General features: G+C 33.9%; 2 protein-coding genes and 1 long non-coding RNA gene across 5 annotated transcripts; 2 read left to right on the top strand and 1 right to left on the bottom strand.

Annotated features, from left to right (window-relative positions):
* Positions 1–4,495: 4,495 nt before the first annotated feature.
* Positions 4,496–9,329, bottom strand: LOC105798333 (DEAD-box ATP-dependent RNA helicase 14). The gene is made up of 9 exons (XM_012628366.2): positions 9,163–9,329; positions 8,155–8,496; positions 7,702–7,857; positions 7,493–7,561; positions 6,682–6,951; positions 6,168–6,518; positions 5,761–6,038; positions 5,281–5,670; positions 4,496–5,150 (listed from the first exon to the last, which is right to left on the bottom strand). Exons 2-9 carry the CDS (start codon positions 8,470–8,472, stop codon positions 4,904–4,906), a joined length of 2,079 nt encoding a protein of 692 aa, XP_012483820.1. The 5' UTR covers positions 8,473–8,496; positions 9,163–9,329; the 3' UTR covers positions 4,496–4,903.
* A 2,947-nt stretch (positions 9,330–12,276) lies between these two features.
* LOC105798332 (uncharacterized) lies at positions 12,277–13,306 on the top strand. Its single transcript, XR_001135012.2, has 2 exons — positions 12,277–12,669; positions 12,983–13,306. It is a non-coding gene; the product is annotated as an uncharacterized LOC105798332 (long non-coding RNA).
* Positions 13,307–18,525: 5,219 nt separating this feature from the next.
* On the top strand, positions 18,526–20,353 carry LOC105798331 (uncharacterized). 3 transcript variants are annotated; one of them, XM_012628365.2, is made up of 3 exons: positions 18,526–18,906; positions 19,123–19,426; positions 19,803–20,353. In XM_012628365.2, the coding sequence occupies exons 2-3, from the start codon at positions 19,405–19,407 to the stop codon at positions 20,138–20,140; spliced, it is 360 nt and encodes a 119-aa protein (XP_012483819.1). In that variant the 5' UTR covers positions 18,526–18,906; positions 19,123–19,404; the 3' UTR covers positions 20,141–20,353. The 3 variants fall into 3 exon arrangements, with proteins under 3 accessions (XP_012483819.1, XP_052476766.1, XP_052476765.1); XM_052620806.1 differs by lacking the exon at positions 18,526–18,906 and having other exon boundaries at positions 19,002–19,240; positions 19,350–19,426; XM_052620805.1 differs by lacking the exon at positions 18,526–18,906 and having other exon boundaries at positions 19,002–19,426.
* The last annotated feature ends 300 nt before the right edge of the window (positions 20,354–20,653 follow it).

Here is a 20,653-nt window from a genome sequence, read left to right as displayed (position 1 = left end):
TAAGGTTTTCAACATAATTTATTTTGAAATTGTGATGATTTAAGTCGTAGGTAGCATTTATAACTCCTCTGCATGCATATGAATTAAGGTTTTCTTACATATGTATGTCTTCATTTTGATCTTTATACGGTTGTTACCCTTAGCTAACCAAGAAGGAGGTGGCCCAAGTGATAAAGGGAAGGCTAATTAAGTGTAAGTTGTGTCAACTCTAGGTATTTTGTTGGTGAGTTTCTAAACTCAGATCCTCAACTTTTGTTTTATGTATACCAATACTGTATTGTTGTGGGATTTTTTTGTATTGTTGAAGCATGCAAAGAGTTAATCTAAATATGCATGTATGGTTGTATGTATAGGTTTGTTGTTTTGATGAACTGTTGCTAGTAAAATAATTACTAAAAAGGTTATCAATGAAATGGTCTGATAGGTTTTACAATTAGTATGATCTATGTTGTGTTATTAGCAATATGTTTAGTTGAATGCTTGTTATGTGTCAGTCATAAAAATGAATGATATACGGAGTGTGGAGGTATGTAATGACAGATGGCAGATGAAGAAATGTCATGTTGTGCACTCTGTGCCTCATGTTATTGCTTTTGCGGAGGTTCAGTTGGAATGAATGGAGATATATGCGCACATGTTTATGATAGCCCTACGTGGGATATTTCAAGTATGTGACTCTGTGGAATCTAAGGCTTAAAGCCTCAAATTTATAAACAAGTCCATGGCAATGACATGTGAAATTTATGAAATTCCACCAGATTTGTTCTTTAAGCTTTATTTTAGACATACTAATAGTTGAAATATCCTCAGACATTCATATAATCATTATACTATATTAAATGAGCAGTTAGGTCCTTATTCCCCTTATAATTTTCCTTGGGGACTTAAATGTGCTAAGGAGGTCAACCCTTGTGATATTACGTGTTAGAGGATTATTCAAACAATAAACCTAATCCATATATTTAGTATTATGTCTCAAAGTTTGAATGTCACATCTTAAAGCTTCTTTTTCACCCTGTCGTGCCTATTATTGCTAGGGATGAAATTGCCTTGGTTAGTATTAAGAATGGGGATTTCGCCCCTAAACTTGGGCATTAATGGAAGAAGCAACTTCATCTTGTTTATTTTGAAGTTGTCTCATTATTTTGGCGAAGCTAGTGTTGGTAATATAACCATTATTATTAATGCCTTAGGTTTTGTTGGAGCATTTGATCCCTTAAAGCCTTCATTTGCTCTTCTAATTCTAGAAATTGTTGTGAAAAGTTGGGGTTGAAATGGGGATTTTCAGTGGCTTATTCTTCAAACATGGGTACCATGCGAATATTTTGTAATGATGGCGGTACTGGTGGTGGGGAACCAATGTTGGTGGTATGCTTTGTAATAGCCCGATTTTTCGTGGTGTTAGAAACGGCAGTTTCGGAACCCCATTTTCGATGTTCGAGTCTGTAACTATTAAATAATATTTTCGATGTTATTATTAAATTTTTTTCCCTTAATTTTATCAAATTGATAGTTAATTAAGGCTCAGAGATTGAATTGTAAAATTTTATTGCTATAGATTTTTAAATGACCAAGGGATCAATTGAGCAATTTGACCATTTTTAATTGGTCAAACAATGGTGGATGAGTTATAATCCACTAACTTTTGTCTAATTAAGCTTAAAGTTTTGTTAATTAATCTTTAATTAAATAAATTATGATTAATTAGTTTTAATTAAAGGTATATAAGTTAAATTAAAAGAAACAAATGCATTTTCTTTTCTTTTATACATCTTCTTCGCAAAACAAAAGGGAAAAAATATGGTTTTGAGCTTTAAACATTCGGTCCCTCAAATTGATCAGGAATCTAATCAAATCAGAAATAATCGAGGAAAGGAAAAAATTGTTGAATATTGCTACTTTTGCCAAGCAAGTTCATATGGTATGATTTTATTATGTATTTAAATTATGAATATGTGTATGTTTGGTTGAAATTTGGATTGTTTGCAAAAGGTAAAATTTGGATTAAATTGTAAACAAATGTATATATATATATATATATATATATATTTGTGTTTGAAAATGCCCGAGTGAACATAGTAAAGGATTTGTGCACACCTGTACGGACTGATTACTGATGATTACCAAGATCCAACATTTGTTGCGGACTTGAAGATACATGTGACACAAGTTTAGCCTGGACTGGTAACCTTGCATGTATAATTTCAACTTGGCCAAGAAATTGAATGTTTCATTAAAGGTTTAGCCTGAACTGGTAACTTGGCACGAATATGTATTCAGCTCAGGCAAGCAATTATTGTACCAGAGATACTTGTGTATCCAAGTCCATTTACTAGAGTTCATCAAGCTATGTGTTTATAGCTAAATGAAATGTGAAATGAAATTATGAGTTTGATGTATAGATGGATACATGTTATATTGAGTATGATCATAATATTGAAATGAATTGAATTGGTATAAGTTTATATGACATTATAGTTTATTACATGATAAGCTCACCTTGTTGTGATTTGCCATGTTAGGTAACTTTGCTAAGTTAATTTTTTTTGTTATGTTTAATTGTAAGATGAGGTAAGTCTCTTGTTTAAATACCTATGAACTTATTAAGCATCGTATATGCTTACCCCATTTATTTTCCCTTTTCTTTATAAATCACTTTGTGAAACACGTCAAGCGGATCGTACAAAGCTCACACTATTTTGTTTTCAAATTGGTAGCTTTTCTATCATTTAAAGTTCAGAATTGTGGCATGTATATAGGTTCCTTCAATGTATAGAAGTGTGTTGGTATATACCTTAAAGTATACGTTGTTATGATGACTTTGGTAATTTGAAATGTTTTGGTAACTTAGTCTATACATGGAAATGAATACATATGCATCTCATGCTTGGTGATGTATTAGCTAATAATCATATAAATGGCATATGACAAAGAATTGAACTTATTTTATGGTGACTTGAATGATGGCCTTGGTATGAAAGTTTGAAATGTATGAATAGATGATTTGTAAAATATTGAAATGTTAAATTGGTTTTGGTTATAAGTAGTTAAATGAATTGTTTGGTATGTTTTGATGTGTTATAAAGTCTTCATCCCGATAACCATTTTTCTTCATCACAAAATCGGCCAACAGTATGTGACGTCGCGACGTCGAGTGGCCTGACGTCGCAATGTGACAAACTATTTGGCGACGTCTCAACGTGGAAGCGATGATGTCACAATGTTAGCCTTGAAATTCTAAAACTTTGCAATTTGATCATATTTCGTGCTCGGGTCAATAAAAAAGCTTTTGTAAGCTTGATTAAGGCTCGGATTTGATTGTTTAATATAATGTAAATGTGTTTAAAACATAGTTTCTTATTTGAATGATTATTTTTTGTAAATCTGATGGTGGGTGCTTCGGCAACGAATGTAGCATTCCATAGCTCGGACCTGATGACCGAGTCAGGCAAAGGGTGTTACATGCTTAGGCTACTCATGAAACTAGCCTACCTAGACATCAATATATGGGTTTTCATGGTTTGTTGTTTATGAGTGACTAGTCTAACCAACATGCTAGGTAGAAGGATGGGTGGAGGTAGTCAGGCATTCCAAGACATTCTCATTGGGAAAAGTCGTGTTGATCCACACTTACCGCACTGAGTTGTTGAGGGAAAAATGATGTAAGAGGAAGAGATAGCAGTTCACATATAGGGGAGTGTGTCGAGAGCTGCTAAAGGTACAGTTATGGGTTCAAGGTGCTCTAGTTCTATGAAGGAGTGGTAGGAGACATGTAAGAGTCTTCCCAAAGATGAGTATTTATAAGTGAGGGTGATCATTTCTTAGCCTTGGGCCTTGACATGTGTACAACAAAGATCTCATCATGGTCGATCACTTAGGGAGCACAATAGTCTTTTGAATGGGCAATAATGGGATGGAGATGAACTAGGCAAAGTCCCACATACGAGCCCTGGTGAAGTGTTGTTCTTAGCAAGGTCATGACCAACGAAGTCATCCCATGGTGAAGGATGGCAAAGCCTGGATAAGTAAAATACTCAGGCAGTGGGTACACCCCTTCCTGCTATGTCCGAATCTCCCACAAATGAGAGAAATAGCAATAATCAGGGAGACATTCATATGCAAAATAGATTTCTTTCCCAGCATGCTTTCCTTTCTAGATTTTGAAACCAATTTTAGTTTCCTATAAATGTGGGAAACATCATCCTTATCTTTGTAGCGCTAGGCATTCTCTTTTGTCAGCATGTCAAATGACATATTATTTAGATCCGGATCTAGAAGTATGAGATCGAGGAATCAACATCATTGAGAAACCGTCCCTCCGGCCACTCTTTGGGTAGCAGTTGAGAGTTCATACCTCAATTTAAAGATTTGATGGAAAATTGTTATTTTCCAACTCTTGGATTCCTACAATTCGATGAATATTCCTCGTGTGATTAAGCCTCAGTATTTTCTCAATGTGAATCCTGTCACTGTTAGCTAATTGGATAAATTTCAATGCGCTGAAAAATAAATTACTTTATTATTACTTATAATTTTGCAGCTCTGACTCATATCCATCACATTATAGTACATTATACGTTACAACTTTGCCACCTTTCTGAACACACTTGGAAATTATCTAAAGATAAATCAACAAAAAATTCCACTTGAAATGTCAAACTTCTGAAACTTCTATGCCTTTGCCGCTAGCTCTACGTAATTCAAGAGTAACAAAAGGCAGAGATAGAACCAACATATTGCCTCAATTCTGAGGTAAAGGAGATCGATGATCATACGGATGTATCTTGCCTTACTCATCATTGCCAGAACCTGTATGAGGCCCATTCACATATCCAGATCTTCTGCGCTCGTGCTGAGAATCACCATATGATCCTCCAAAGTCCTCCTTGCGATAAGGGTTCCGTCAATCTATAAAATTTCTCGGCTCCCTTGAAATCCCATTACTGTTAGGGGGCATGTGTTGTTGCAGTGGGGGTGACCGATCACGTTTAATCATCTCGTCGTGTAAGCGACGACCCTTATCATACCTGTCAGCACTACGACTACGGCTACGATCATGGCCAGTGTTTTTATGACGATCACCCCAACCAGCAGGACTTCGACTGCGACTTCGTCTCCTATCATTACTACCATGGAAACCACGATTGTACCTGTTCGTACATATAAGGGTTAAGAAACATGGGTGAATGTCAAAGAATGATATCCGAATACCGCAAAAAGCATAATGCAAAGACCAACACAAATCCATTACTATACTAAGTATAATAGATCATTATTTACCTATCACGAGACTCATGATCATTTCCACGTCCTCCGCCGCTTTTCTCAGGCCAGGTAGAGGATGTAGAAATTCCACGACCACCCCTTCCACTGTCCCAGCCACCATAGCCCAAATCAGTACGTCCACCACGTCCCCTACCAAAGCCACCAGAACTTGGAGCCCAACGCCTAGGCCTTCCCATCAAACCACCACGTGAAGCCATATCACGAAGTTCAGCGGGCACCAGCTGGTTTGCTCCTTCCAGAACTTTGATGAGATCTGAAGCATGCTTCGAATCCTGATCGGCGAAGAATGTATAAGCCAATCCAGTTGCACCTGCCCTTCCAGTCCTTCCAATCCTATGAACATAATCTTCAACTCCAGTGGGAAAGTCATAGTTTATTACTACCCTGAGAAAGATGTTAAATAATGCAATCAGTATCATGATATACCAACATAGCAGATGTAATAAAGTCAACATGAAAATATTGAAGATTTACCTGATATCTTTAATGTCCAAACCCCGAGCAGCAACATCAGTAGCAACAAGCACTGGCGACCTCCCAGTTCGAAACTGATTCAGTACATAGTCCCTGTCAGCCTGAGATTTGTCTCCATGAATAGCAGCAGCTCCAAACTGTCGACTGAGGTTGCGGGCGAGTTGATCACACATCTTCTTGGTTGAACAAAAAACTATGATTTTGGATCCGGGTTCTTGGGAGCGCAGTATCTGTTCCAATCTTCTGTGTTTTTCCATTGGTGATAATACTTCAACATACTGCAAAACAAGAGAAATGTTAATTCTATAGGACATTTAAGTAGCCCTTCCTCCATAATAGAAACTACAAAATAATGGCCATTTTCTGCTTTGAATTAAAATCAGGATTAGCAATAATGGAGTATAAACCTGTGTGATAGACTTGTTTGCAACAAGCTCATCGATATTGCCAATGTTGACCTGAACAGGATTTCCGAGTAGATCTGCAGCAATTTTCCGGACTTCCTTTGGCCATGTTGCCGTGTACATGAGAGTCTGCCTGCAACTAGGCACTTCTTTCACAATCTTCCTTATTTGAGGTTCAAAACCCATGTCCAACATGCGATCAGCCTCATCTAACACAAGGTAAGAAACTTGACGAAGGCTGATTCTGCTCATCTCTAGAATATCATTTAACCGGCCAGGAGTAGCAACCACAATATCTACTCCTCTCTCAATCTCTCTCAACTGAGGACCCTTTGGTGCTCCTCCATACAAACACTGCAAAAAAACATATGAGAACTCACGTAAGTATAAAAATCATAATTGGTAGATCATTCCAAGTAATAAATATAATAAACATTATCACTGCAATTGAAGGATGATAAAACTACAACAAAAGACAAACAAATTTGAAATCTTGACTCAAAAAATGGTAACATACCGTGCAACTAATTCTTGAGGATTTCCCAAACTTGAGAGCTTCATCTAGGATCTGAGTAGCCAACTCCCTTGTTGGTGACAATACTAACACAGTTGGACCCATTCGAGGATCTTTACGGCATTGCTTGAGATGCATAAATCCAGGAATTAGGTAACCCAAAGTTTTCCCAGAACCCGTTTTAGCAATGGCCACAATGTCTCTACCTTGCAATGCAATTGGCCACGACTGAGCCTGGATTGGGGTCGGAGCAGAAAACCCAGCACTGTGTACCTGTTAAAAGCAATAGAAAGAAAAATTCAGGATCCTCTGTGAGCAGATGGACCACCTTCAAGACTTGGTTGGTTTGTCATACAGGAGTGATTTATGCCAGAAGAAGCATCATCCCCCGTATGCAGGCAGCCAATGCTTGCTGAAGCAAGCTGGAACAGGAGGCCCCTTCATCCGTTCGGACCGAGTGGCAGACTGAATTATCAGCAACAGCAGTCCCAGCTCCGAACGTAGATCATTCAGAAAGCCCTTCCAAAAATTGGTCCACCATATAAGGGCACCTCAAATTATAAGCAAGGCCCCCACAGAGGCTACCACAGCGTACGACATTAGCTCCTCCAAGGAGCAAACATCGCACCTGCGACAAAGAGTAAAGATGGCAAAAGAATTACATGAGTTTGACACTCAACTGGGACCTCAAGCAACCACAGAACTTTACACGAGAAACATTCAACTTGCATTCTTAATTTTAACTTACAAGATTTGACTTTAAAATCCACCAATGTCATAAAGACCAAAAGGATATAGGAGAAGAATAGTATACCTCTCTAAGTATCTCAGAAGAAAAGCCAGTAGCTTCAAATGATGAAAAGGGTGAAGGCACTTCATCTCCCTGACAAAATTTAAGGAAAAATATTTGATCCATGAAACATTATCAGTTACCCAGCAATATGATATTTTCAGAAGCCAAAGTCCCTGACTAAACATAGAAAACTAAGATGGGTAATAAAATATCGTAACAATCATACTCACAGTTACAGTTATCTCATGCTGATGGCGATATGCATCACCAGACAAATTACTTCCCTCAGCCACTAATCCATGTCTCCCAGCAGAAGATCCTCCAACCACAGAGCCGCGAGTCCCATTAGGTGTATTATGGGAAAGAATAGGTCCACCACTTGCATTCTATTGCAAATTAAGAACATCAAATTAATCCTAGTTAGAAGAACAGACATATATAACTATCTATAAGTTAACACTTTTAATTTTTTGAAAACCCAAGCTTCAAGAATTTTGACGGTTTAACAAGAACCAATTCAAAATCAAATGCGACAAATTGAAAATTTTAGACACTAGAAAGAAAAGGGACATACTTCATTACTCAAGTTAAGGCAAATGTACTAATTTTCAATTTCAACTAAGACCAACAAGAAACCAAATGAATCAAGTGCAAGATTTAGAGTAAAGAAGTAGAAAAAATACCTGGTTAAACCGTGATACTGGCTCAGATTTTGATGCATCATTGTTGCCTCTTCCATAACGATCATTTTCCTTGTCAGGATTATACCCATAACGCACTTCAGAATATTGCTGAATCTGAATTGAAGAACGCATTGGGGAAAACTTCGGGACAGAATCTACAATTGTGGGCCTCTCATATTGGGTGACATTGGTCATTGGATTCCAAAAGTAGAGATAACCAGTTTTACCATCAACTAGGCCTTTCCATGGTTTGGGAAGAGTGGGATCTGGCGGAGCAAATGTTGGGTCCGCAGAAGAAGCAGTTGCAGTAGCAGCCATTGCAAGAAAAGCAACAATAAAAATCTACAAGCACCAAAAACTCCAAAAAGGAACAAATGAGAAACTAATAAAAGAAATCATAACTACAAACTCAAAATGTAAATTGCTTGGATAACCAAAACAATGAGCAAATTTTCCATTTTAATCAATTTTTCATTTATAATAAATCATTACTTTTCCTTTTACCTCTTACATTTGTACTTTAACCATGCATTCCCAGGTTTAAGCTAACCTCGGAACTCACGGATGGCAATATAACTAGAACAATAATAACTCCAGCAATCAAAAGTTTCACATTCAATCAAATCCAACAACTACATGCTTAATCGTGCATATGCAGACTCTGACTAAAGCTGACCTAACAACTCCAACAATAATAACGAATAAGAAGAAATAACTCCCAACACCTACATGCTTCACATTCAATCAGATGCCAGATTCAAAATCAATACGGAAAACCCCCACTTTTCCTCATCACATACGATATTAATAAAAATTAAAACCGTGATCCCAGTTTAAGCCAAATGCAATTTATGAAAAGGAAATCTGAAAAGGGGTAATTAGAAGTTGGAACCCTAAACTCTCACCTCTTTTATCAAATATTAGAGGGGATTGAGATTTGCATCTAAAAATATAAAAACAAATTTCAGATATGAAAAACTCAAATAGAATTTACGGAAACCTAAGTACCTGACGCTATCGTCTCGAGGAAGCTGAAGGAACAGTCGATTTTTTGAATATCGAAATTAAAAAGAACTATAATTTTTCTGCTATTTTTAGGGTTTTTCTTGGCTCTGTGTTCTCTCTCTTCGCTGCGTTTCCGTAAACAAAGGTAGAGAGAAATTCAAAATAGGCTGTTGATAGAAGGAGAAAATTTATAGGCTTTTTAATTCTATTTTTTATTTTTATTTTTATTTGGATTTCATTATTAAATTAAAATGAACCAAAATATCCCGAAAGTACGCGCTTTTGGACAGCTGTTCTTCTTTTTATCCTCTTTTTAAAATTAAATCTGGAGAAATTAAAAGGGGTTATGTAAAAGGCCCATTTTCGAAATTATTTACACAAATGGGCCGTTTCTAAATATAATTATGAATGTAGACTGAAAACTTAAAAATACAATGACGTGGACACGTTTTCAGGGGATAATTCAGAAAAATATTTCTACGTCAATTTTTTTCTTTGTGTCAGGTAAAAATGCACTGACATGGATGCGTTTTTACCATGCTCCAACAACTATCGAAATAGCCATCGAACTAATTTTTTTTTAAATGTCATTTTTAAAAATATTACAGAAATAGACTATTTTTAAAAATATTTATAAAAATAAACTTTTATAAAGACCCAAAGTGGCAGCACTCTTTTTTTATTTTTTTGTGCCAAAAATTAACGTGGAAATAAAACTTACAAAACAAATCTTTATAATGACTAAAGTCTCATTTTCCTTATTTTCTTAAGCATTGTAAAGATCTGTATAAAGATTTGTTTCCCTTGGTCTATATAAAGATCTTTTTTGTAAGTTTTATTTTCACATTAATTGGTGGCACCAAAAAATTAAAAAAAAATGGTGTTGCCACTTTGGGTCTTTATAAAGGCTTATTCTCGTAAATTTTCAAAAAAAAATTGGTCTATTTTTAAAATGTTTTAAAAAATGACATTTTTTAGAAATTTAGTCCGATGGCTATTTCGATAGCCATTAGAGCATGGGCAAAAGCTCATCCACGTCAACACGCTTTTGCTTAACACAAGGAAAAAAGCGTTGACGTGGAAGTATTTTTCTAGGTTATCCCTTGAAAACGAGTCAACGTCAGCACGTTTTTGAGTTTTCGGTCCATACCCGTAATTATTTTTAGAAATAGCCTATTTTCGTAAATAATTTCAGAAATGGGCCTTTATTGATACATAACCCAATTAAAAGAGCATGAGAAAAAAGTAATGGATTTCAAAAAGGAATACACCAAATTTGAATTGTGGTTTATTTGTATGGATGAAATTTTAATTTTAATTTTAATTTTAATTTTAATTTTAATTTAATTATGCATATTTAAATAAATGAATACAACATTTATTTTTATATCGGATTACTATAATTGTTTGTGTATGCAAGATATTAACATAAAATTGTGCTAACTCGATAATGTTGTTAGTGATTTATGAAACTAAACCAAAGAAAAATTTCATGTATAAAATCATACAAAATTAAAATTCATATACGACATTACACAGTAGATCAAAGTTTATTTATAATTTTAATTTTAACCCTTTAAAAATAGCTGAGAACTTTTTTATTTAAGAAGAAAATTTTCTTTTTTAATTAAAAAATTTGTTGAAAAGATTCATCTATTAATGTGAATTACCATATGATGATAAAATAATGTATTGCCATCAACGGAACACGTTAATAATTTATAGTGGTAAATATTAAATTTAAATAATAAATTTGTTTTACTTTATTGTGTTTTGTATATATGAAATTTTGATTTTAATTTAATTTAATATGTCGAAACCATTTTTTTGAAAACAAAAATTTAGTTGTCGACTTTTAAAAAAATAAAACTGGAGTCGCCACCGATCCGTGATTTAGGTGTGATCGGCCTACCTTAAAAACAAATTTGGTCTACGAAATTTGAGAAAACGGGTTCGGGAGTCAGTTACGCACGAGGAAGAGTTAGCACCCTCGTAACGCCCAAAATCGGTACCGAATTTGATTATTTAATGTCTTGGTGTCGAAAATTAAAAAGATTTTGTTAAACTCAAATGTTGAAATCTGAAAAGGATAATCGATTATTCAAGTCAAACGAAGAAATTGAGACCCAATACGTTAGGGTACAATTTCTCAAAATCCCCGAACTTTGAACATCACTTTTGCTTTATAAGTAAATCTTCATTTCGAGGAAGCAATTATATCATGACCAATACGTTAGGACATAACAAATTAAACTCCCAAAAATGATTTTTACTTATACATTTTGAACAACGAATATTCTCAGTTATTTGGGAATTAACAAAGAAAATCGAAACACAATACGTTAGGGCTCAATTTCCTCGAAAATCCCTAACTTTGAATATCGTTTTTATTTTAAAAGCCTTTGGATCATAAAAATGATTTTAATGTTTTGACAAAATCAAAATATATTTTCTTTAAAAAGTATAGTAAAATGCTAATGTACACATAAAACCAATACTTTAATTTTAAATTATATGTATATATGTATTTTCAAAATATAAGTATGATACATAAATAAATTTTGGAAACATGTATATGCATATATTAAAACAAGTACATATAAGTATACAAAATAAAAATGAATGAAATATATAAAACAAAACAAAAACTTATTATAATTTCTAAGAAAATATGTATGTATATATGAAAATAAGATAAAATATAAAAGTATATATATGTGTATATATTTACAAAGAAAAACAAAATATATATAATATATAAATAAACTACGAAAATATATATATATATGTATGTGAAAATATGTATGAATTATAAAATGGAAAATGTAAATGTATATATATAAACTATATATAAAAACTAAGAAGATAATATAATAATAAAATATATAAAACATGTACATGTATTTTAAAAACATTTAAAATATATACATATATTTATTATAAAATACAAACATATGCATGTATATATGTATAAGTATAATAATAATAATAATAATAATAATAATAATAATAATAATAATAATAATAATAATAATAGTAGTAGCTTAATAACAATAACAATATTAACAAACTAATATATAATCTAATTTGTAAAAGCAAATACAATGGACTAAATTTGAATCAAAACAGAATTAAAAACACAAAATCAAATTAAAGCAGAGGATGAATTTGCAAAATGCGTGCAACATGGAGGGCCAAAAGGGAAATTAATCCCACCCTTCCAAAACGTTGTGCAGTATGGGATTAAAATAGAACAGATTTAATATGTCATGGAAAAATTTGAAAACGATAAAAACAATGGTTTTGAAATGATGAAAAACATGAAAGGATTAAAAACGTAAATAACCCATCAATGCTTAAAACCTATTTCACATCCTAATTAAAATCCCTATTCCATCTGCAACTTCAACAGCCACTTTCATCTTCTCCTCTGCTTTTCACGCCTAAATCCCCCCTTCAACTTTGATTCCGACGAAGCATAGCAAGGGCATCGACGGCGCGCCAACACTGGTAAGAACCTCTTCTCTTCCCTTCTTTATACAAGGAAAAATAAAAAGAAAAACAAATAAAGAAGCTAGGAAAAAGAAGAACCAAAATCGTCACCTTCAAAACTGTTTTTTTTAATCCTGTTGTGTTTCTTCAATTTGTTAATACAATATTGTTTTTTTTTTCCAATCGATTTTACAATCAACTCTTTACATCCCAAAACAATACTAAAATAAATAATAAAAATCCAAAAAAATCCCCCCATAAAAATAAAACTATATCCTCTTATTTTAGCCTCCTCTCCTTTTATTTGTTGTTGTCTGTGGTTTTGTTGCAGGCAGAACGTGCGTGGTGTGCGAGGAAACTGCTGAACATGGGCGATGTCTGCGGCGCTGTGGAAACCGCTTGTTGCTGCAGTATTGAGACGAAGGGGCTAGGGTTTTTTTTTGATGGGTTTATTGGGCTAGGTTAGATCTATTTTGAGTGGGCCGAGTAAAATTGGGTTATTACATAATACATGTAAAGAATAAATACTGTTGCATCTCTACTTCAATTTGGACTCGGTTGGACCCTTTATTAAGCCACCCAAAGTCCATTAAGTAACATAATTGGTAGGAACCATCACTTATTTATAAATACCCTAAGATACCATTTAGTAAAAGGACTTATCTCTACTCTCAACTCTAATACACTACCACTTCTGCCTGAGTCCTTTTACCTTTTTAGTTTTTTGCCCTAGAATGGGTGAACTAACCTCCTTCGACACCGACCCCCTCTCTTTATTCTCCACTTTTGTTGATATTGTGTATCAACAAATGCATGCATTTATTTTCATATCGGATTAATATAATTATTGGTGTATGTAATACATCAACATAAAATGGTGCTAATTCGATAATATTGTTAGTAATTTATAAAATTTGAATCAAGTTGGTAAAAATATCATGGAGAATCTTATACTAGAAGTAAGATTGCATTTTGTCCCATTACTCAAATAAATGGGCAAATTAGTCCATGTATATTAAATCAAAGAGCAAATTTGTCCTTCTGTTAAAAAATTCATCTATTTTTACTGTTTAAAAATGGTCTCTGTATGTCAACATAAGGTATACGTAGCATACCACATGTAACAGTCTGATTATTTTGTCAGCTACGCTAATTTTTCATAGTAGAAATAAATGAAATTTTTAATAGAAATGACCATTTTACTATTTGATCTAATGTACAAAAACTAATTTGTCCATTTATTTGAGTAAAATGGGTAAAATGCAATCTAACTCCTAGTATAGAGGCCTCCATGATACATTTACAAATCAAATTAAAATTCCATATATAAAATTGCACAAAATCAAAGCTCATATATGACATTACATATTGAATCAAAGTTTATGTATATTTTTTTATATATTTATCCCTAATTTATATTATAAAAATCAAACCATATTACTTTTTAAAACTACTACTACTACTACTACTACTATTATTATTATTATTATTATTATTATTATTATTATTATCAATGGATATAACATACTATAAAAAATATGAAATGGTAAAATATGATTTTTTTAAATTAGAAATAGTGAATTGTTATATACCATAAGATGTATCTTATAATTTGTAAACATATTTAAATTTCTAAAATAAAAATTGATTAAAATATCAGCATACCATAAAATAAAATAAAAGCATAAAAATATGTTTGGATGAAAAATTTTAAATTTTGAAATTTTAAAATGTTAATATTCATCAATTCAATATATTAACATTCATTGTTTGAATAATTAATTATTTAAAATTTTACACTATTGAAATTTTATGAGTTTAACAATAATTATAAAAGAAAAGCAATGATACTACAAATAAATAATATAAAATTTAAAATATATATTAAAATTAAATAAAAATTATATTTTGAAGTTTAAAATCTTTATTTCATAATGAAACCATGTGTATTAATTGAAATAAAAGAATTTTGAAAAAGATGAAATTTGAAATTAATTTGAGCTACTCAAATTCTCTTTTAATTTTTTACAAATTTTGAAGTTTTCATTATTTTTATCCGAACAGATAAATTCATTTTAGAATTTTAAAAATATTGATAAAATGAAATTATTCCTCTAATCCTCAATTCAAACACCCCAATAGTTTTGAATTTATTTTGTGGCATTAATCATCTTAAATCAAAATTCATAATTCTTGATTAAAAATACGAAAAGATAAAAATATTATCATAATAATATAACTTACTTTTAAAAATGAATGATCTTTTATCATTTTCAAACTGAGTTTGTTCTAATCGACTTGTGACATCAATTAAGACAAAACTTAAATAATAGTATAGATACTATGATAAAAAATAAAATATATCGAGTACTATATGTTTAAAAGTTTCATAAACATATATAAATAAAATGGATAAAACCAAAATTATACATAAATTTTGATATACAATTTGTAATATTATACAAGAACTTTAATTTGGTGCATTTGTACACATCAAATTTTAATTTTGGTTCAATTTTCACATTTTACTAACCCCATTGTCTCCATGACACAATTTTCCGTTAATTCATGTAAAATTTGTTGATATGACATTTTATTATGTTAAAAAATAAACAAATAAATTTAAATTATTTCGACTTAGAATAAAAAAAATTGTGAGGGAAAAAAGAAACCTTTTTTCTAAGTATTTTTATCATTTTAATCTAGGTGGGAATAATTAGAGCCGTTTATTTTTATTGGAAGGGAGATTAGAGCCGTTTGAAGGGAGTTGTGAAATCTTTCGGGATTTCAAGGCTTCTTAGGACTTTATCTTTATTTTCTTGCTGTTCAATCTCTTTTAAATTTCTGCTTGTGTCGATTTTTATTAGCTAATTTGTTTGCTGTTCTTGTTGCGTTTCAGCCTTTCCAAAACTCCAAGATCTGATTCGGCACTTCCTTGGACATAAAGAAACGTTTTTGATTTCACAAAAACTCCTCTTTTCTTGCTGTCCAATCCCTAGAATTAGTTTCAATTGATTTCGTAATTTTGTTTTAATTTATTTGCTGTTTTGTGTTCTTTGATAGATTCGGCTGATTGGAAGTTAATCTTGGGGCTTAATTTCATGTTCTTGGCTTCCAAGAACATCTATTCATAAGTGTTTGATTCTTGGTTGTTCTTTATTGAATTAGGAATTTTTAGTTTTCAGATCTAATTGATTTTAATTAAGTTTTGCTGTTTCGTTTCAGATCTGATCGTCTAGAACTTCGTAGGAGTTATCTCGTGACTTGGCAACTCGATCTTGGTCCGCGCGCAACCCTCTATCAGAAGCACTTGAAGGCTGTAAAAACACTGATGGAAAAGTCTACCGTGATCCCAACTTTAATGATTCCCTCCAAGGTGAACAGTCAAGCAAGATTCTACAAACAATGCGAGCAACAAGTATTGGTCTACAATACTTCTCGACAAGATAAGTGGAAGACGACAGATATGTAGATACAAGAGCGAATGACTCAAGGACTCAGAAATCCATTATCACTCCACCTTCAAAGAGATACTAGATGTAAAATATGGCATTCAAAAATTTGAATTTTACCTGATCGAATGTCATTTACTATTGAATCTGACATGTCAGACTTTAACCAAATGCTGAATTTCAAAACGAAAAGACTACCTAACGCTCAACTCTTAATATGGGCACAATGGTTCAACCAATACAGGTTTTGCCTTCGAGCATATAAAAAGCAGCACCAACATCGTCCCGAGCTTGCTATCCAGCCCTCCTCAGCCTAAACTAATACCAGTCATCGCAATCATGGATCCTTACCATTCCTAAGGCTCTTCCTTTTCCACCAAAAGCACATTCCCATATATACAAACCCTGAACAAAATGGAAGCCAACTTCCCACTTCATCAACTCTCTCCCAAACTACCAACCCTCATCAAATATCAGCGCATGCTAATTAAGGCCATGGGAGACACATCAATCCAGCCATTAGTCATACATCCAAGCCACCCGTTCATTCGCCTATTTTGCTTCCTAGAGCACCATTGGATTAATTTCACCCAGAACACCCTTTGATTCCTCTGGTACATGTGTCACATATACCACATTGCCATTGAATTCCAGGTAAGAATTTTCCTCAAAACCCGGAACAAACTTCACCAGGGAACAATCTACCTAAAAAAGCATCCTTTTAGCCCGAGCCAAAATGCCTTTAAACACCTCCTTAATTGGTTTAGACTAATCCCGATGTGGACCTCATAGATCCAAAACTGGAAAAAATACAAGCCTTATACCCACATTGATATTGTCATACTCATATCCTTCTACAGGCCCTACATGTACATGAATTGCATCCAGTACTCCCCATACACTACTATTCTCACAGGACAAAATACTTCCTCCATACTGACATCAACCAACATCCGAAAGAGTATACAGAAGTCCAAAAGAAACTATGTGAACTGAACAGGGTTGTGTTCCGCGATAGATTTGGCCGATGAATCAAGAAAGGTCAACACGGGATGACTAGTCGGATAATTATGTGACCCAGTTGAATAATGATAAATCCATGCACTATAAAAAATTCAAACTTCCAACAATGGAGCCACTTCATCTCAAATACAATTTCAACACGGACAAACTCCAATCAACGTAATGGAAAACCCCACCGATTAAAGGTTCGAAACCAGACCCGCCAATCTACTGGCAAGACTCACAAGATCCTAATGAACTTTGCAGTCATTTCGACCCATTAGATCTTCATACCACTGAACTCAGGCAAACTAAGATGGCCCAAAACAAGGAGATCAGAAGCAGCAAACCGATGTTCATGGATGATGGCGCAAAGATAACACCCGAAGAAGAAATGAAAATTTCTCATTAAAAATGGCTCGAAAGCCTAAGATACAATTTCACTCTTGGAGCAGACCATTCCCACCTGACTCTCCCATGGGACAATTGAGATACAATTTTTAAAGGCACGGGATGACGACAAATATATCATTCCCGAGAAGACACGTAATTTTCAAAAAATTTCGTCTTTTTATGTATTTCGTCATGTTGCATCTTTGTCATTTTGCATAATAAGTCTTTACCATTTATTATGTAGCGTCATAAATTCCTATACACTATTCACTTAGTGTCGGAAATCTACAATGTGTCATACTAAATTCTTTCTTTGGTTGCTCTCTCCTCTAATTCTTAGTTATTATTTTGTTCCATGTTCACACAAGCTAACAATGAGACATGAGTGGCATGCTCTGCAAGTGCCACCCAAGTGGATCCTCTCCATCAAAAGTCTCATGGTATTGGCTGCTACCATGGATTTGAAAACTGCAACCAAGCACCGTAGTAAGGTAAACTATAGATACAATGAAGTTCAATCTCGACTACTCCTTAATGCTACCATCAGCTCTGTATCATAAAAGTTGAGTGCTCACTAGACCGAAGCCCCAAAGAGAGGGTTGGAGGGTCTCGAAGTCGACACAATACCTTAATACAAAGTCACATGGTTGCGTTATCAAGTACTTGGTCTAAACATCCTTACGGAATACACCCTACGTGTTATGCTTGATCCGGTGTTGATCCTGTTGAATATCCTTGTCGACCTAAGGATCATCCTAGTTCATTTTTGGGTTATCTCTATACATGAGCCGGTTCTCCTATTTCATTCCAAGGATTCCGGGTCCGTGTTTACGTTGAGATTATGTTTATAAATAGATTATAAATGTGCTTTTTTTATAATATCAAATTAAAAATTTATTAATAAAAGTAAGATTTAACAATATGAAGTGATTATAGATATAACTACGAAAGTGGAGGAAACAATCCCACCCCACTCCCATTGCCCATGGGGGATTACGGATTCGCACGAATGCTACAAGCTTAGATTTCCAAGCTCATGTTTTTCAACATTAAAGATAAAATCAAATGTACATATCGGATATGAATATGCATTCGATGTGAATATTCTTTTAAAGTTTTTCCATGTATATCGAAGGTCTTTGAAAAATCATATCTCCGTAACTATGTCCAAATATGCATCAAACACAGATGTTCCACGCAAAAAAAAAAGTCCTAAGTAGCAAAGACCAGATATCATGCTACTCAGACTAAGGGCTCCTTTGGTTTGTCATTGCATACCAGTGAGGTGCAGTGGGGGGAAAATGGCAGCAACCTCACTGGTCAGCCCTTTGGTTCAACATGCCAGTCCGGTGAGAAGCAGCCTCCACCACGCTGGTCAGCCCCAAATCAACTGGCGATTTTTGGTCCGGTAAGAATTTAGCAACTTCAGTTGCTTTTTCTTTTCCTCTTTTACCCATATTATTTCTTTTGTTTCTTTTCCTCTTTTGTTTCTTCTGATGTTTGGTTACCGTTCTCCCCTTTCCCATTCCCTTTCCCTTTCCCCTTCCCCTTGGGTTGCAAATCAGTTTGGTCAAGGTGATTGTGGTGACTGTTTACGGGTTAACATGCATTTCTCCTTTTGCAGATTTCAACTATTGCTGGTGAATTGAGATACACCGATGCCATGAAACTGCAGAATCAGATCAGCTGGAGAGCCGCCTTCACCTAGGGCTGCTCACGCTGCAGTCGCGGTTGGCACCACGGTTGTGTTTCAGGCCTGTAAAACAGCAGAATCATCACTAAAGATTGCCGCATTTATATCATTTTATGGTGTATTGGTTATTTTATTGGTTTATTTGTTTCATTGGCTAGGGTGGAATAGGACCAGCTGGTCATTCTACTGATGATTACGTGCTTGATCTGACCAATGATAAGTTTAAATGGAATCTGTGAGTTCCAGTTCTTTGGTTTTTGGCTATTTCTCATCGCGAATTGCTGTTGTTTTGATATAATCTAATTATATTTCCAATTTGGCGGTTTATTTTTGGCTAGAGTTGTTGTGCAAGGGCAGGGACCTGGACCCCTTTATTTACAGTTGATAAATTTCTCTGTTCTTTAGTTTTTAATATCTTAATTTTACCATAATTAATGTCACGATCGATTCTAACATGTTGATTTGCTTTTCTGGGTTTCTTTAATTTTAGCAAAACTAAGATTTTTTAGCAGATAGTTAAAAACAAGGGAATCGAATACTAATAAAAAATAAAACTACTTTTGGGCATTGCTTGATCCTTCTTTATCATTGTATTATTGTCTATGGCGCAGCCGCATTCGGAGCAGTTTTGCACGTAATATCCACTTCTCTTCTTGGTATAGTTGCAATAACTATGGCGAACACAATTGCTGGTGAAGAAACAGTGCATAAACTTGCTTCACTTTTGCTCATAGTTCTTGGTGGTAGCTATATATTGTTGTTTTTGTCTGGTAAGGGTGGACACAGTCATTCTCATAACCAACCCATGGAGAAAATGGCCGTCGCTGGCCTTGTCCTCTTTCCAGCATTGTCTCCTTTTGCAACCACTCTTCCTGTGTTCCTAGCTGTCGGAAATTCGTCTTCCATGATGGTACTTGCCATTATAGTGTTGCTATTCAGGTATACATGACAAACGACTTTGAAAATTTGAGAATGGCTTATTCAATTTGATTTTTATTTATAAATAGTTAGTTGGCAGTTTAGTTGAAAGAGAGCTTATTTTCATGTGTTTCCAATTGGTATAGCATCTTCAGTTAACTATAGACTGGTGTTAACATACAAGTACTTTGATGTATGTCTTCAACTTTTATCATGCATATTGATTTTAATCTTTTTCTTCTTTTATGACTCTTCAATGGTCTGATCAATAAGTCTTTGTTTTGAATAGTTTTCTTTTGTTGCAAAGGATGGTGCACAGGATGAATTCAGTTTTATGCTGTATTTTAAAATGCTATGTTGTATGTATGCTGATCTGCATTTCATTCTCTTGTGTTCATTGCCTGGTGATGTTCAAATTGTCAGGGAGCTTGTTACAAATACTTTTTAAAATGTCAACAACATTCTATTTCAGCGTATACCTTTTTTTTATTTTTGCTATGTCTGTTTTTTGACATTCTTGCTATGTCAACAACAATAATCTTTC

Source organism: Gossypium raimondii, chromosome 9, assembly GCF_025698545.1.
Source record: "Gossypium raimondii isolate GPD5lz chromosome 9, ASM2569854v1, whole genome shotgun sequence".
NCBI lineage: Eukaryota > Viridiplantae > Streptophyta > Magnoliopsida > Malvales > Malvaceae > Gossypium > Gossypium raimondii.
The sequence above is the reverse complement of the archived record's forward strand: the minus strand, read 5'-3'. Positions and strand labels throughout refer to the sequence as shown.